The sequence below is a fragment of the Phoxinus phoxinus genome (assembly GCF_949152265.1).
Source record: "Phoxinus phoxinus genome assembly, chromosome: 1".
Lineage (NCBI taxonomy): Eukaryota > Metazoa > Chordata > Actinopteri > Cypriniformes > Leuciscidae > Phoxinus > Phoxinus phoxinus.
The window spans coordinates 30450146-30466071 of record NC_136876.1 but is presented as its reverse complement, the minus strand read 5'-3'; the positions used below and the strand labels follow the sequence as shown (position 1 = coordinate 30466071).

The 15926-nt window shown below is 38.0% G+C and overlaps 2 protein-coding genes across 7 annotated transcripts in view; one reads left to right on the top strand and one right to left on the bottom strand.

Annotated features, from left to right (window-relative positions):
• The window catches only part of thraa (thyroid hormone receptor alpha a), a gene marked incomplete at its 3' end in the record, with an annotated part of 33248 nt that extends 25569 nt beyond the window's left edge, over window positions 1-7679 (top strand). For all 5 annotated transcript variants that reach the window (XM_079616841.1, XM_079616838.1, XM_079616839.1 and 2 more), the window contains 4 exons: window positions 1059-1264; window positions 4162-4305; window positions 5193-5451; window positions 7429-7679. In XM_079616841.1, coding sequence (XP_079472967.1) covers window positions 1059-1264; window positions 4162-4305; window positions 5193-5451; window positions 7429-7679 — 860 coding nt within the window. The remainder of the gene's footprint in view (window positions 1-1058; window positions 1265-4161; window positions 4306-5192; window positions 5452-7428) is intronic.
• A 4643-nt stretch (window positions 7680-12322) lies between these two features.
• dusp3b (dual specificity phosphatase 3b) lies at window positions 12323-15611 on the bottom strand. Of its 2 annotated transcripts, none has more exons than XM_079617306.1 (3): window positions 15230-15595; window positions 14758-14927; window positions 12323-13328 (listed from the first exon to the last, which is right to left on the bottom strand). In XM_079617306.1, exons 1-3 carry the CDS (start codon window positions 15349-15351, stop codon window positions 13093-13095), a joined length of 528 nt encoding a protein of 175 aa, XP_079473432.1. In that variant the 5' UTR covers window positions 15352-15595; the 3' UTR covers window positions 12323-13092. The 2 variants fall into 2 exon arrangements, with proteins under 2 accessions (XP_079473432.1, XP_079473431.1); XM_079617305.1 differs by having other exon boundaries at window positions 13073-13328; window positions 14704-14927; window positions 15230-15611.
• Between the last annotated feature and the right edge of the window lie 315 nt (window positions 15612-15926).

Below are 15926 nucleotides of genomic sequence, written 5' to 3'. Positions count from 1 at the left end.
TAGTTTATTGCTTTGGCCCAATTTTCACAAGCAGATTTTCAACTCTGTCAGTACTAATAATACAACAAATCATCACTTTTTTCAAACAAATTTTCAATTGTGTTAGTACAATACACAAAATCACAAAGAACCCTTTTCACTACAGAAAAAGAGTGTTTAATCTATATAAATGTTCAATTCACAGTAACTGCCTTTTATAAAGCCCTTACTATCAAACTTTTGATTTGCATCTCTTCTCGTTCAGTTTCATTTGTCTATTATTTAATCCCACTGATCTTAATGGTTAATCAGTGGATCATTTGGTACGTCTATAGAGTTCTTTAGATATCGATTCGGTGGAGTCCAGTGTCGACATTTTATAGAACTTGTTTGGTATGTATTACCAAATGTAATGAATTCTTTTTCATAAGTGATTGCCAGCCAACTCTGTTCTAGCACACATACCGGTACTTAGATACTAAGATACACACTAAATAGATACTATTACAAACATTATTTTTATTATTTTATTATTGTAATTTTAGGTAATGATAGTGTATTTTCTAATGTGGCACCTGTAGCCTGCGTTACTGTAATTATTTCAGCAACAGGGCTGATTTGAAACATGCATCTTGCATTGTTAACCATTGAATGAACTGATTGTTAAAAGTACTAAATTGAAAGAAGATCATACTGTGTTTTTTCAGTGATTAAACCAAATATTCTCATTATGTTCTCACAATAATCTTGTGTTTCAAACAATGATTATGTGAACTGAAATGTGTATAACTTAATGAAAGGATGTGTCTGTGTGTGTATATATATATATATACTGTATATATAATAACACAAAATATTAATTCAGCATAATCGGATGTTGAGATTTCTGTCTCAGTAAAAAATGACATATTAGTCTTTGAAAGACATTGTCAAAAAATACATTTATAAATGTGGCCTTTGGAAAAATCTGCTATAATCTCCTTACACATAATAACATTACATAACATTGTCTGTCATTTCCTGTTTAGTACTGAGAGTATTAAATGAGTGATTGTGCGAGTGATTCATGTCCCTGGCAGTGGTGCTGGATGATTCAAAGCGTGTGGCCAAGAGGCGTCTGATCGAGGAAAACCGGGAACGGAGGAAGAAAGAGGAGGTTGTGAAAACGCTGCACAACCGACCTGAGCCCACCGTCACGGAGTGGGAGCTCATTCGTATGGTGACGGAGGCTCATCGCCACACCAACGCCCAGGGCCCTCACTGGAAACAGAAACGCAAGTTCCTAGTAAGAGGCCTGGCTGTGTCTGTATGTCTGTGATCACTCATGAGAACTTGTCAAAGTACATGAATAGCATTGCATTAGCATTTACTATATTGCACAGGTGGCTGGGTTCTCAGCTAGATCTCGAATAACCTCTAGCTCTCATCTTTGCTGGCAGCTTTTGCGCACAAATGTACCTCACGAAAAACTGATTTCGGACAGACTGCACCATAACGGTTTAACTAAGTACTAGCTAGAGAGAGCTTTGATGATAAATAAGCAAATATTCAATTACTTTAATAGTAATTTCTCTCTAGAAATGACATAAAAAGTAGGTAACGTTGGTTAAAAACAAACATTTACACTCAAACCTACCACCAACCGCAACTTTCAGAGACCATCTTTATTTTTTTTTAGCTTAACTGCCACAGAATGGAAGGCACAGGATTAAGGGATATCAAAGGCAGTGAAGGATACATCTACGCTGCCTTTAAAATTAGATCAGATGAAGGTGTCTCAGGAGACAGGAAGTGAATCTAACATTGTATTCGTGCGTACTTTGATGCCCTCTTATCTTGAAATGTGTCCCCTGAAGGCAGCATTTATACATTTTCGGATGCAGCCATTGACCAAAGAGCACTTAAATGACCCTCAAACAATCAGATAAATTAGTTTGATGACAAATTAATCTATTCATCCATCCTCAGAGTTCAATTTGTTTGGTTAGTGTGCACACGAGCGAATTGAAGATTAGAATGATTTGATCAAAAATACAGTAAAAAATGTATATTGTGAAATAGTATTACAATGTAAAATAGCTGTTTTCTACTTGAATATATTTTAAAATATATTTATTGCTGTGATGGCAAATCTGTATTTTCAGCATCACTTCTCCAGTCTTCATTGTCACATGATCCTTCAGAAATCATTCTAATATGATGATTTGCTGCTCAAGAAACTTGACTGATTATGATCAACATGGAAACAGTTGTGCTGATTGCAATTATTGGAAAATGTGTGGAATTTTTTTTGTGTTACATTATATGAATCTATGCTGAATAAAAGTATTGATTAACTTTTAAAACAATAATAAAAATATATATCTACTGACCCCAAACTTTTGAAGGTTAGTATGTTTTCCACTGTATGCCATCATAGTAAAAGTGCATTTATAGCTGTCAGAGTAACACAGTGGGCCCTATTTTAACGATCTGAAACGCAAATAACTTTGTGGGTGGATCCCGCAAATGACTCTTCCGCCCAACGCAAATCTAAAATAGGTTGGTCTGAAGTAGTTTCATTATTCATAGGAGCGAAAGTTCATTCCCTAATTTACCGACGTGCGTCTGTGGAGGGAAAAGTCCGCTGTGCGCGGGAGCAAAATAGGAATGAGACATGCGGCGGTGTACAAAGTCAATTGCGCTGGGTGCCAGATAGGGCCCTATAGCTTTATTTCCAATTGTTGCAAATTTCGAAGAATCCTATTGATTTAGATACTTAAAAAACATACAAAACACATGCTGTCACAAGTAGTGGCTGTAGTAATCGCATGATGCAGGAGAATCCAATCAAACACTTCTTTATTGATCCTCAAAGGAACATGCAGGACACACAGCCACATAAAACACAGACGATTCCGGGGAATTAAACAAAGGAAACTGAGGGCTTAGATACAAAGGGGAGTAATTAAGGTAAAGCAGAATCGGTGTAGGATCTAAACTACCATGGAGACTACCGGTAATAATGATGACCAGGAAGACAGGCAAAATGGGAACAGGGAAAACAGAACCAAAACACAATGGCCCTCATTTATGAAAAGTGCGTACACCAAATTTCCAGCGTACACCCAAAACCACGGTGACTTTACGATTTATTAATATGGACGTTGGCGTACGGCACGCTCAAATCCTACGCCGGCTCAGGAGGTGGTGTACATGTACGCACGTTTTGAGTTCGTGCTGAAATGCGCAGAAAAACAATTCCTAACACCACAAAACGCACTGACAAACTAAAGATAAGATATATTATGACCCGCTGTAAAAAAACAACAACATAGAAATGATAAACTTCAGTGTTTATTTTTGTGTTAAGCCCGGCGGCAGGTGCGCACGGACTGGGTTCAGTAATGAAAGGCTTTCAATGACCAAAAAATAATTCAGACTGACAAAATAATTAAAATGACATTCTTCTTTTAAATAATAATAATAATACAAATGATAATAATAACAAAGACATTCTTCTTCTAAATAACAATAAGCGTAATTAATAATCAAAATCATAATACTAATAAGAAGAATATTTCAAAAAATTGTCATGCAATTATTCACATCATCATTGTACACACCATCACATGTGACGTCATGCGAAATTCAATGTTAATAGTTTCAAAACACTTGTGCTGTAAAATAATGCATTGTGATAGGTAATTTGCTCAACCAACCAGCGATTTAAACTGGATTTCCACCGGAGAAGTTTCTCCTCTTTGCCGTCTTCCGTGTGTCCATGGTGTAAAATGAGGGCGTGGGGGAGGCGGAGACGTGAATACATAGGGGCGTGTTAATCTAATGACGATCGTTTTCAGCCGCGGCATTTATCAAGAGGCAGGTATTGCGTACACCTGAATTTCAAAGGTACGCACAGCTTCATAAATCAGGCGGTGAGAGGAGTGTAAGCATAATCTTACGCCAACATATACGCCCGTTTCGACGCAAGATTGATAAATGAGGGCCATTGAAACTACACAGACACAGAACTACACGTTACACATACATCATTCTCACAAATTTAGTACAAATGAAATGTATTGTTTCTTATGGTGGGGCAAGTAAATATTTAGAAAATGTGAATGATGTCTGTTGTTGAACCTTATTTAATTAGTTAAATCTCTTTCACTCCAAACCTCTTCATTGTTTGTCTTTCAGCCAGAAGACATTGGGCAGTCTCCAGCACCCACATCAGACAACGACAAAGTCGACCTGGAGGCCTTCAGTGAGTTCACCAAGATCATCACCCCTGCCATCACACGAGTTGTGGACTTTGCCAAAAAACTGCCCATGTTCTCTGAGGTCAGTGTCTGTTGTTGTAGGGCACAATTCTCCATCGGGCCTGAAAAAGCCTCTTCACAGCTAATAGTTATTCCATAAATGCAGAGACCGCTGTGACAGAGCAATTATATGCTCGGCTCCAGCTGTCCCTGTACTTTTTGAACCACGACTGCTGGCTGTGATTATGGGCTGTTGCTGTGCTTTCAATTACTTATTTTGCCACTCTAATTGCTCATGTGAACGCATAATGATCTCAAATGACCACTTGTTATCTTGCTACATTGGAGGACATTGAAGCCTTTAGTTTAATTGCACTAGGAATCCCAAAAGACCTCCTTTTTTAAAGCCAGATTTGTCAGGTCAAAGGTGGCAGGAAAATAAGGATAGTTTTTTTGTTAGAAAAATTTGAGCCATAAAATTCTGATTTCTGCTTACCAGACAACATTTAACGTTTTTTTTTTTTTTTTTTCAATTACAATTTTCATAATAATTTTAAATGAATTACTTATGCAATTATACATTTACATGTATGATTTTTTTTATTTTGTCCTAATTTTTTATATATTCATGGAATTTAACTTTATAAATGTATAATTTTAATATTTATAATATATTTGTAAAATACTTTATTATTTAAAATTTTCACACTTATAAATGAAAAAGACACACATCAAATGAAAAATATTTTTTTTTATAATTAAAAAGGAACTTCTATACAGCCAAATATGTCTTTCAATTTCAGCAAAGCCCCATCTATGTTAGTCAGGTTGATTTTATTTATTTTTCTTCCTTAAGTTGTTGACCAGCACAATTCACAATCAAATAGTGAACCATCCTTGTTTTTGAGCCTTGAAAGATATCATGTGTTCTGTAAAAGCACAAGAATCAGTTCCTCCACTTGTGTCCAGCTGCCCTGTGAAGACCAGATTATCCTGCTGAAAGGCTGCTGTATGGAGATCATGTCCTTGCGTGCAGCGGTGCGGTATGACCCCGAGAGCGAGACGCTGACCTTAAGCGGAGAGATGGCTGTCAGTCGAGAGCAGCTGAAGAATGGAGGGTTAGGAGTGGTGTCTGATGCCATCTTTGATTTGGGCAAGAGCCTGTCACAGTTCAACCTGGATGACTCGGAGGTGGCGCTGCTGCAGGCTGTACTTCTCATGAGCTCAGGTGAGATGGACTGAGAGCTGCTATAGCCATACATGGGTTTCTAAGAATCATCACAATTAATCGTATGCTCTTGAAGGGATATGGTTCACCCAAAAATTAGTAAAAAAAAAAAGGTTTATCATGATTTACTCACCCTTATGTGGTTTTAAATATGCATGACATTTTTTCTTGTCCCATGAAACACACAAAAGGAGAATTTTTTTATTTTAAATTTCTAAAGTTATTGTTCCCTTGCCCTCCACTGCAGCTTTGAAATCAAATATGGTTTACTAAGGCTAGTTAGAGCAGGACGAGGTCGAGGGACGTGAGAGAACGGCGCGAGACCGGTGGCGTGATTACTGATAAGCGATACCTGCGTGACGCACCGGTCTCGTATCTCTCACGGAGGAGCAGAAGCATAAAAGGGGGAGCGACGACAGTGGAGATCGAGAGAGGCACAGGCCTGATTTTATTTGATGTGTTGTTTCTGTTTTATGTGGCCAGCAGTCGCCCGCGAGGGGCTGCTGGCTTATACTTTCGTTTTTGTATTTGTTTTAATTTGGTATTAAAATATTTGAATGTTCGCCGGTTCCTGCCTCCTCCTTCCCATAACAACGAACCTTGTTACAGCTACGTTCAGTCCAAATCAGATTTTTGTGCATATCTGATTGAAATGCGATCAGATTTAGGCAAGATTTAACACGTGTAAACGGCAAAAAAATAACATGAAATGCGTTTCGAGCAACATTCATATGTGGTTTGAAATCTTATTAAAATCGCATTTCTGCAAATGCGTCAAGTCTGAACGCTCTGATTGGATTTTGAGTAGTTTATAAGTCTTTCTCACACCACGTAAAATGTAAACGTCAGACGTTGTCAAAGTAAACATGCTGAAAGTTGCTGCAGAAACAAGTTTGTGCTGTTGTAAAATGCCGGATGAGCAGAAGACAATAAAATTGAGTAAAATGGATTCACATATCAATGATACAAACAATCAACAGCACAGAAGACAACAATAAGACACAATAAAAAAGGAACTCACATAGCGTCAAATGCCAGACTATAAAAATAAGTTTTTAGGCTAGATTTAAAGCAGATCTATGCATTTTCGGGAATTTCTTCGCTGTATTCTCGCTTTTTGCTCGCAGGTTTCTCTATAGCGCTCCCCCTACAGCTTCGGAATATTTGACAACACTGTCGTAAAAACTCGTTGGTGACTCTCAGATACCAGAGGCTAGTGGATCAACGACATCAAAGCAGACGGGACATTCCACAATTTGGACAGTTAACTAATTTAAATCAGATTCCAACCGGATACACAAATAATCGGATTTGGACTGACAGTGTGAATGATGCTTATGTAAGTGTAACCGGTCCTAATCGACCCGCTCTAAGATGGATTCGCACAGCTTATACTGGCCTACGACAGTTACACTCAACCCCCTAAACCTCACTCCCATCCAGGACAACAGCACCAATTGTAACGGTTACATAATGTTTGTGACAAGACAAACAATCCAATGATGTTTCATCAGCAATTGGAAGGATGTTTTTCAGTGAAAAACGACTTTCATTTAATTTGGTTCCTCACACAATCTTTTGTGTATCTTCATATAGCACATAGCACACATATGGACTGCTTTTATTTAACATCCATTCATGTTCAAGTGAATTGTGAGAACAGAAATTCTTGATGTATAACATTTTAAATAAATCAGTAGTCTGTTCGACATAACCCATAGTCAAATGATTTACCTTTATGCAAAAAACGCATTAATATAACAGTTTGCATATCAGTTATCAGTAATTCTCCTTATGTGTTAAATGGGAAAAGCAACATATGGGTTTTAAACCAGAGGAGAGTGAGTAAATGTTGAAATATTTTGAATTTGGGGGTGAACTATCCCGTTAACTTTCCATTACCCTTTGTTATGACCTCCTGACAGCATCTTTAAAGACGAGTTCACTTTAATTTATGTTTAATATTCCATTTCACAGATCGTTCTGGACTCACATGTGTGGAAAAGATCGAGAAGTGTCAGGAGATGTACCTGTTGGCATTCGAGCACTACATCAACCATCGCAAGCACAACATCTCTCACTTCTGGCCCAAGCTGCTGATGAAGGTGACGAACCTGCGCATGATCGGCGCCTGTCACGCCAGCCGCTTCCTGCACATGAAAGTGGAGTGTCCCACAGAACTCTTCCCCCCGCTCTTCCTAGAGGTCTTCGAGGATCAGGAGGTGTGACTCAGAGCCACAGGGAAATTTTAGGAGGGGAAAAAAGGGGGCAAAACTGATCATGAATTTATTTTCTCAAAACATAGCAGAAGCATTTGATTTTTTTCCATCCTCATGCAATGCCGAATTGTACATGTTGAAGCAACATGTACTTTATTTTGCACCGTCGGTCCCTCATCAGCTTTGTCTGGGAAATGTTTTGGGTTGTCGGCCTCCACAACTTTCGACCCCACAGTCACTTGCCATTCAGATTCCTTCCACAGACGGACAAAAAACTAGCATGCATCAACCTACCTCTCGTACCAACATACCTCCCATCCTCAGAAGGAGCTTATTATAAAAGCGTGACAAAGAAAGCCACTCTTTCAATATCCATTTCATAACCTGTTTCAGAAACGCTAGCTGTTGTAAGGACAGAGGGAACGTCTTTGAGCAACATCAAACACTTACATTTGGGCTCTACACTATTAATCTACAAAATAATGCCAATTTTCTTCAAATTACAGTAGTATTTTAGCATTCATCTTCCTCTTTGCACGCATAGAATATCTCCTTTATAAACATAACTACCTGTGTGCACTCGTACACACTGTACAGACATTAACATGTTGTGTGAACTTCTCATACCTCATATATACGCCAGCATACAAACATACATGTAGCAACATGTCCATACATGTATGCTCACAATTCTACCTGCATCAACCCATCTTTCTTCTTAAGATGCAGTATATACAGTTCTCATATACCTTCCTATCTATCATATCCACTTGTATTGAGTATGTTACTTAAGCTGAACATTTTGTGACATCTCTTGTTGCTTTCTGCTGTGTGACCCATATAGCTGTCGTGAGGTATCGGTCTGTCCTAGTGTTATCCAATTGACCCTTCGCAGGGAGCTTGATTAACAGGTGATCTGACCAATCATACTTCACCATCCGCCATTTTGTCCGACAAAGCAGTCAGGAGAGTTAGTAGATAGCGGACATAGCGACAGAAACTAAGGGGGGCGGGTCTTTGCGAACGGGCAATTGGACTGACAGATTAATTTACACATGCTATACGCTATATGCTGTATTTGAGACATGCATCTCCTCATCATGGCCTTCAGATCGCTCGTTGTGCTCATCTGTCTCATCAGATGGTAGTAATGCTTTGAAATCTACTGTTGCATAGTTACTTCAAAGAATACTATGGTATTGTCCAAAAAACATGGTAATGCTATGGTACTTCTTTTTAGTAAAATCTTAATATTACCCCTGAAATCCATCCATCCTTCCTTTTTATCTGGACAACATTAGGAGTACAGGGTGGGAAATGATCCTAAGATAATCGGGTGAAAATTATAATTTGTCAAATGATTAATAAAAGTAGAAGCTAAGGGTTAGATCATAAGAGTTGTAGGGTACAACTAGTCTAAACATCAAAATAACCACTTCCACAAAGGGTGTTGAACAGTTATATGTTTATTTAATTGTTTTAAATGGAAATATGATTACCGGTAGAATAAATACTGAAATAGTTTTAGTATTTAAGAACTTTTGGATTATTTTGTTTTAGCTATAATGTTTCACAAATTAATCTCCATTGTTATTGGAGCAGTCAATATGGGCCCACCTATTAGCCATTTTGGCTTCGGAAGTATTTTTTCCATTCATTTTCTCCATAAGAATTGATAAAAATTATTTTGAACCAAACCAACCAGCTCCAAGTTGAATCACAACAACATCAGTTAATAATCTCAGATCTTATTGTAGGTTTGTCTTGAAACCAACAGAATTATAATTGGCATCTATTTTCTAAATGCGTGTTATTGATCTTTAATCCATACGTTTCTTTTTTCTTTTTTTTGGACCTCGGTATGTGTGTAATCATAATGAATCAAATCAATCTTCCAGTGACTTCTCTATGATGATGTATGTTGGACTTCTCCAATCATTAAGTCAGTTTAAACTCCGCCCCTTTCTTACAGTTGACAGTAGGCTCACATTCAGATCTGCCTGCATCCAATCATCAACCAATTAAAATGTCCCCACCCTGCTTTTTTTTTCTTTCTTCTGATAACCAATTTCACTTGGATGCGCATTACAATACGAAAAAAAAGATCTGTTGCTACTTCGTTTAATCGCGACTATCTATTTCTCTATGGAGAAAATATGGGATTTTTACCTGCCTAAACAGCCACTATGAGGCTTTTTAATCCCCAAAACAAATTCACTAATTGCCCGTTTGCTGATAAACTGTTGGTTTAATCACTTTCAACAAATCTGAAAATCATAAACAACATTTAAAACTGGTTCTATACATTTTTTTAAATAAATAAATAATTTTATTTTGCAGGGCATAGCGATAAATCGTTGCTTGGGAAAGTGTTGTAGTTGTGTTTTTTGCTATTCCGTGTTTTGGGAGGGAAAAGAAAAACAACAAGGACTTTTAGCCATATTGTACCCTATCTTTACTGATTTTGAAAGGAGGTAACTTACGATCTCCCAAACCTCCTTGCAAGAGGAAATTAAATAATTGCACTTATCTCTCCATGTCTTCAAAAAGACTCTACCTCACCCCTCATCCCTGCATATATGTTCCTGCTTAAACCTGTACATAAACGTGCACATTTACACTAAAGTCACATAAATGTGATAGCAACCTCACCCATATGTGTATTCTGCTTTCCCTTTCACTTGCGATGTGGGACCAAGTCTTGTTCTCTGTTTCTGAGGACAGTAAGAATGTGCCAGGCTGAATGAATTTCGCAGTGCTGTAACAAAGCTAACCGACTGCTCAGCAGATTACTTTGCTTTAAGGAAGCGCTGGAGAGGCAGCACAAGAAGCTGGCTCCTGCACAAGGTGAACCTCATTCCTGTCCCCGTGCCTCCGAACCCGACCTGTTCACATGCAACCGACCATCTCACACAAAGGACTTGACATAAACTTTTGCCCAGCAAAGGACACAGCCAAACCCCCAATGCATCTCTTCAAATAGTTTAACCAGCTTATTTTTTTCTGGTTCAAATTAATAGCAGGGTTTCAGTGTCCTTTTTGACCGATACTGTGTCAGTATGGCTCTAGGAAGTGAGGCATGGGCTCCATTGAAAGTGACACAGAGGAACAAAAGGGCAGAAAGGACATCCTCACTGTGACTAGCTAAACTCAGGCATGGAGGCCATGCACCTGACTCAGGCTCAATCCTACCCACCAGCACTGTCCACCGTCACAATCTACTGCACCAGCAAGGGTCAGCTCAGCTGAGCCCTGCCCACAGACCCTGCGCTTGATAACGGGGAATCAGGAAGCCTTTTTTTTTCTTTTTTTTTTCTGGATGTACAAACCTGGTTTACAGCACTTTTATTAGAACAGAATTCAGTCCTTTACACCTAGCCAGATCATGGATATGTTGATTGAGACTTTGACTCTTAAAGGGGTCATATCATGATATTTTGAAATAAAAGTTTATTGTGCGATGAAATCATACTTTCAGAACTTCTTCCCTCGTTCAGATTTAGATCTGAATACCGTATTCGACTAAAAACGGAAAACTTTGTATGCGTTTTGGCCGTTCATTTACACGACAAAGGCGTTTTGGGGGCCAGAAAACGCAAACTTCTGAAAACTGATTTCAAAGTGCAAGTTTTTAAAAATTATACCAATATTGTCTCCGCGTAAACTAAAAAAACATGAATTTGTGAAAACGTTGATGTCATTTGCATGTGTATTATGTGTTCAGTCTAAGAGTGGTGCAGGAATGACGTAAGGTCAAATCGCGGAAACCAGTTTACAACAAGTTTAGGGTTTCAGGGAAGATTGAATCCAGTTTACAGATGAGAACATGCTAAATACGACATGTTTCAATACGAAAAAAAAATGATGTAGATGACTTAAAGGCACAAAAACCATTAAAAAAATATATTTTACAATCGTTGGGGGTAAAATTAATGAATAAATAAGTGGACCTTAGGGAGGAAAATGTAATGCTATGACTCCTTTATTAGGTCGTAAAACAGGGTATTTCAACAGCCCTCTGGAAGTTTCACTCGAACTATTAAATCCCTTGTCAACTGCATGTCCAAAGTCTGCAATGTAGCAAGTCATTTTTGAGTTGTGTCAAGACCTGCCATTCCATTAAAAAAACACCCTGTCCATCTTCTGATGAGGAATTAAAAAAATAAATAAAGAGAGAAAACACTCATTCTTTACTCAGAATACTTGCTGTATGTTATGCTGAGTGGAAATGACACATTTGCAGGCTGTTTATGGAAGTATGAACTGGACTGTGAATTTTCAGTGAGTGGATTGTTACGAGCAAATTGTTCAGAGCAAAACTAAAGTTAATTTTAGACACTGCTTTTTTGTAGATGCTTTTTGATTTGACACACTGTCTCCCTTCTCTTGTAGTGACTCGATAAAAAACAATGACTTCTGTTATTTCAAACTTTCATACCTCATGCAAATGCTATAGGAGGGTGAGTTCAGCGTATAAATCATTGTCACATTTGTGTCAATATTAAACAGTAATTCTCACTCCTCCAGTATCTTAGCCAACACACAAGCTGGCATGATGTGATCAGGCTGGATAAATGTTGAATGTTAATGTTAGTTAAAACGATTTTATCCAGCTTATAAAGGACACATCTGCAGCAAATCTGTTTTTTTTTTTTTTTTTTTTTTTTTTTATCTAAACCACCATCACCAGTACCTGAAACTACAATAGTCAACGGGGTCTAATACACAAAAGGACCTCACTTACTGTAAGAAACCATCCTCATCCTCACCACAGGCACCTCACTGGCCTTTGTTTCGGTGAAATGGGCCTTTTTTATGTTCAATAAGTGATATATGTGTACATTATGTGCATTGTTGTATTTTAACAATGCTTTTATCTGCACTCTCAAATAGCTCAATATAATGACAAAGACAATGATGCTTGCACAAATGTTTGTCTTGTTCTTGCTTGTGGAGCATTATCGATGTGCTTTACACTAACCATGCTAATCCAGGAAGTTGTTGAGATGCCCTCTTCTCTATGAGTCAGTGGTGCACCATCTAGTCAAACGTGCAGAATTGCTGTTAAATCATCCTATTTGCAGCTATTCAAATCACAGCATATTAAAATGTACAATACCAATCAGATGAAAGCAGAAAATGTGGGAGGGGTTTCAGTGTAACTCAGGTACGTGTGCTACTTTTCACTTTAAAAAAATGTTTAATAAATGATTGTTGTCTGTTGTGAAGACCTCTTGTGTTTGATTATGTAGTTATTTGGAACAAAACGGTAATTGTTATCATGGGCTATAAAAGTATATTTCTGCCTAAACTCCTCTGATTGACAGTGCCACTAGAGGGCAGGAGACACTTCAGAAATGAAGAAAACAATCATTCCAAATGGTAAACTAAATGCTTACCAGAATTGACTTGCCAACTAAAATCAGTTAGCTGATAAAAACACAGATTCATTGTAATGCCCCGGTCTTCCTTCGCCTTCCAGACAATCGTTTAGCTGGCAGAGCTGGCGCAGGAATCCATCATTGGGTCCGATCTCCCGTTTCTCTCGTACTGTGGCCACAGCAGCTCGAACACCCATCCTGTGATGCAGCATCAGGTGTGCGATGACTAGTGCAGCCGAACGACTGTAGCCTTTCTGACAGTGTACGTACACTTTACCTACAGAAGAAATTAAAGTCTGTGACTGTTTTATATGTAGTTTAGGCTATACTAATCAGATCGAAGTTGCCAAAAACGTAAAAAAACAAAACAAAACAAAAACACACACACACAATAGGCTACAAATCGTCATACAGGTCGTCGAATGGGCTTTATGCACAGCTGCACTACTTCCTGAACTTTAGCCAGCTCCTTTGTTTCCTTTCTGCCATTATTGGAAAACTGATTAATCCAGGTGTGTCTGATTATTGTTGTTGGTCAGGCACACCTGGATTAATCAGTTTGTCCAATAATGGCAGACAGGAAACAAAGGAGCTGGCTAAAGTTCAGGAAGTAGTGCCGCCGCTGTGCATAAAGTCCATTCGATTGAGTGGCGCTTCAAGAATGCTGACATAACAGTCCAAAAGCACTGGGACTTGTTCCACTGTTTTGTATCACTCCGCCTGTCCGCGTTTTTCTGAAGGCTACATTACCAGTAGGTGGCGACATTTGACTGTTTTTTATAAGTGAGTGGCATTTATTGAATGTTCAAAAGACTCGTTCAAAAACACTGCTTTTAGGGAGTAAAAACCTCTACTGTGTGTGGCTCAAAAATGTGCAGCGATTATGCTTTGGCTTACTCTGGAACTTTACTGGTGGACAGAAATGGACAAAACTTTGTCTGAAATGCAATTAACTTATTGTTTATTAAACTGTTATATAAAAGCAATGTTTTTGCTCACAATCGTGCTCATGTTCTTGATAACAGCACTCTTGCTTGCATGATATTGATTAAATTGTTATTGTTAGCTTACATTAGGCTATATTGCTCAATACAAATTGTGCCATCATTTATTTGAGGTAAATTATGACAGAATTTCAATTTTTTGGGTTGAAAAAAAAAGAAAAACTGTCCCTTTAAGGTTGATGTTGATAATGCACCAATTAGCAGTGAGAGCAGGGAGCATGCAAGCAGTTTATTGTTACTGGGTCATTGAAACAAGAAGACTTAGGATATGTAAGGGATAATGTATAGCGAGGCGGTTGTTATAGCGAATACAACCCCGACAGGCTGATCGCGGAGGGGTCTTGAATCAGCTTGAAGGGGTTGTATTCGCTATAACAACCGCCTCGCTATACATTATCCCGCTTATTACATGGCTACCTACCAAATAAATCAATAATTTGACACAAAATATTGATTTAAAAAATAGTTATCAAGAAATAACAGACCACATTCTACATTAGAATTTAACCAAGCCATGTAATAATAACAGATAATGCACTATTAGATATGCAGCTTTAATGCAGAACGAATGCCATTAAATGAGGGATGAGAGAAAAAAAAGATACACATTTAAAAGTAGCTACTTCTTTTTTCTAAGACCTCTCCCACCTTTCATTGCCAAAGCTTTTTCAATGAAATTAGAAGCCTCTTCGAAATACACACTGAGGTCAAAATGGTCCGTGTCAAAGGCTGGTATCCCATGATAGATGATTCCTGTGTCTGCGTAGAACTCTGCATCCGTGTTCACATGCATGTCCGACTGGCCTTCTGCAGCATTGAGGATGTGTGTCACTCCCAGCTGATGCAAATGTGTTACATTTGTGGCTACAGACCTGTTGAGATTCAGGTGTAATAAAACAGTCACCTCTATTTAACTGATCTCTTTCAGTCTCTCAGTGAGTGTGTGAGAGTGCAAGCAGAACAACCTTCACACATGGAAAATGGGCCATGTTTATTTAAAGCCTTGCCATTGGGAATTTGCAACATGATCATGTTTTTTAATATTAGCTTATCAGATAGGAAAGGCTTAAACATACAGTTTAACTGCAAAGTGTAAATGTTTGTTGAGCAATGTTTCTGTATGGTAAGAAAATAATCCACCCACTACATATCTGCAGGCTATGTGAGGACTTACTCATTTCCTAGGAGTATCCCGGGGTAGACTTCATTAAAATGATTGGAGGGCATACAGAAGTCTCCGTTTTCATCTGTCAACAGATCATTGAGCTGTTGAACGGACACTTCATAGTCGGTCATGTTTAGCTGAAAATAATTTGCCTTTCTTTCAAGTAGAAAATGTTGTTGCTTAGGTCTCAATGCTGAAGTGATTTTCTGTAATCCAGTTCCATCTTCACTGTGTCATCTTCTAATCTAGAGTAATAACGGTAATGTTTTCAATACAGAGGTCAGTATCCAGCTAAACATAATACTAAAGCTTTTCACATTAATGTTTGTTAGGCCGAGAGAGAGTTAGCTTCCGTCAAACACCCAAAGCTAGCATGGTGTGTTTTCAAACCACTAGGTGGCATCAGACAGTCTTGTGTCTTGAACAGAGAATATATAAGATTACATTTTGTGTGTATGGCATGACATGCTGTACTCCATCTAATTGTTTTAAGCCTAATTTTGTTAAATATTTTATAGTTATTATGCTCACAACTTTTTTTTTCTTTTTTTTTTCTCTTTAAACATTTTGTATTTTTATTGCATTCATTTGTCACACTGTAGGGGGAAAAAAGCTTCTCATAAATATATTTTCCTAAAACAAATCGGTGTATATTTCAAGACTGTCATTTCAGGACTGCTGTTTTAACCAAGGGATAATAATATGC

Coding starts and splice junctions, on each gene's coding strand:
- dusp3b (XM_079617305.1), bottom strand. CDS start 15,351: ATGACCGACTATGAAGTGTCCGTTCAACAGCTCAATGATCTGTTGACA. Junction 14,928..15,229: donor GGGATACTCCTAGGAAATGA/GTAAGTCCTCAC, acceptor GAATCTCAACAG/GTCTGTAGCCACAAATGTAA. Junction 13,329..14,703: donor AAAAGCTTTGGCAATGAAAG/GTGGGAGAGGTC, acceptor TTTCTTCTGTAG/GTAAAGTGTACGTACACTGT.